Source organism: Rhinoraja longicauda, unplaced genomic scaffold (assembly GCF_053455715.1).
Source record: "Rhinoraja longicauda isolate Sanriku21f unplaced genomic scaffold, sRhiLon1.1 Scf000072, whole genome shotgun sequence".
Classification (NCBI taxonomy): Eukaryota; Metazoa; Chordata; class Chondrichthyes; order Rajiformes; family Arhynchobatidae; genus Rhinoraja; species Rhinoraja longicauda.
Genome location: NW_027601290.1, coordinates 7,303 through 7,686, shown reverse-complemented (window position 1 = coordinate 7,686; position 384 = coordinate 7,303). Strand labels below are relative to the sequence as shown.

The window sequence follows — 384 nt, the reverse complement described above, 5'->3', positions numbered from 1 at the left end:
TGGGATCCGTGGAAACACTTTCATTCCGTGGACAGGGACTGACCCCGATTGACTGCGCGGTCCTGTCTCATGTCATCAGGCACTGTGATACAATCAAACACCTCGATCTGGGAGACTGTCGCTTTCAGTGTGAAGGTCTCCAGCGGCTGGGACCGGTTCTGCACAAGTGTCAGTACTTGGGGTAACTGTCCGTTTGACGCAAACACTGACCTGTAAAATTGTTTCACTATTTTGTTCTTCCGTCCAGCAACCTTTCTATGGGGCCGGCCGTCACTGTGCACGGCACCCCTCCTCTTTTACACTACCAGGACCGCCGGTGGTCTACTCCGTCCCCCCCTCCATCAGGTCGCCGGTGGTCTACTCCGTCCCCCCCTCCATCGGGTC

The 384-nt window shown here is 56.2% G+C and overlaps 1 protein-coding gene across 1 annotated transcript in view; it reads right to left on the bottom strand.

Annotated features, from left to right (window-relative positions):
- Positions 1-71, bottom strand: part of LOC144589754 (NLR family member X1-like) — a 1,219-nt gene extending 1,148 nt beyond the window's left edge. Inside the window, exon 1 of the mRNA XM_078394853.1 lies at positions 44-71. Within this exon, the coding sequence (XP_078250979.1) occupies positions 44-71 (28 nt within the window). The remainder of the gene's footprint in view (positions 1-43) is intronic.
- Between the last annotated feature and the right edge of the window lie 313 nt (positions 72-384).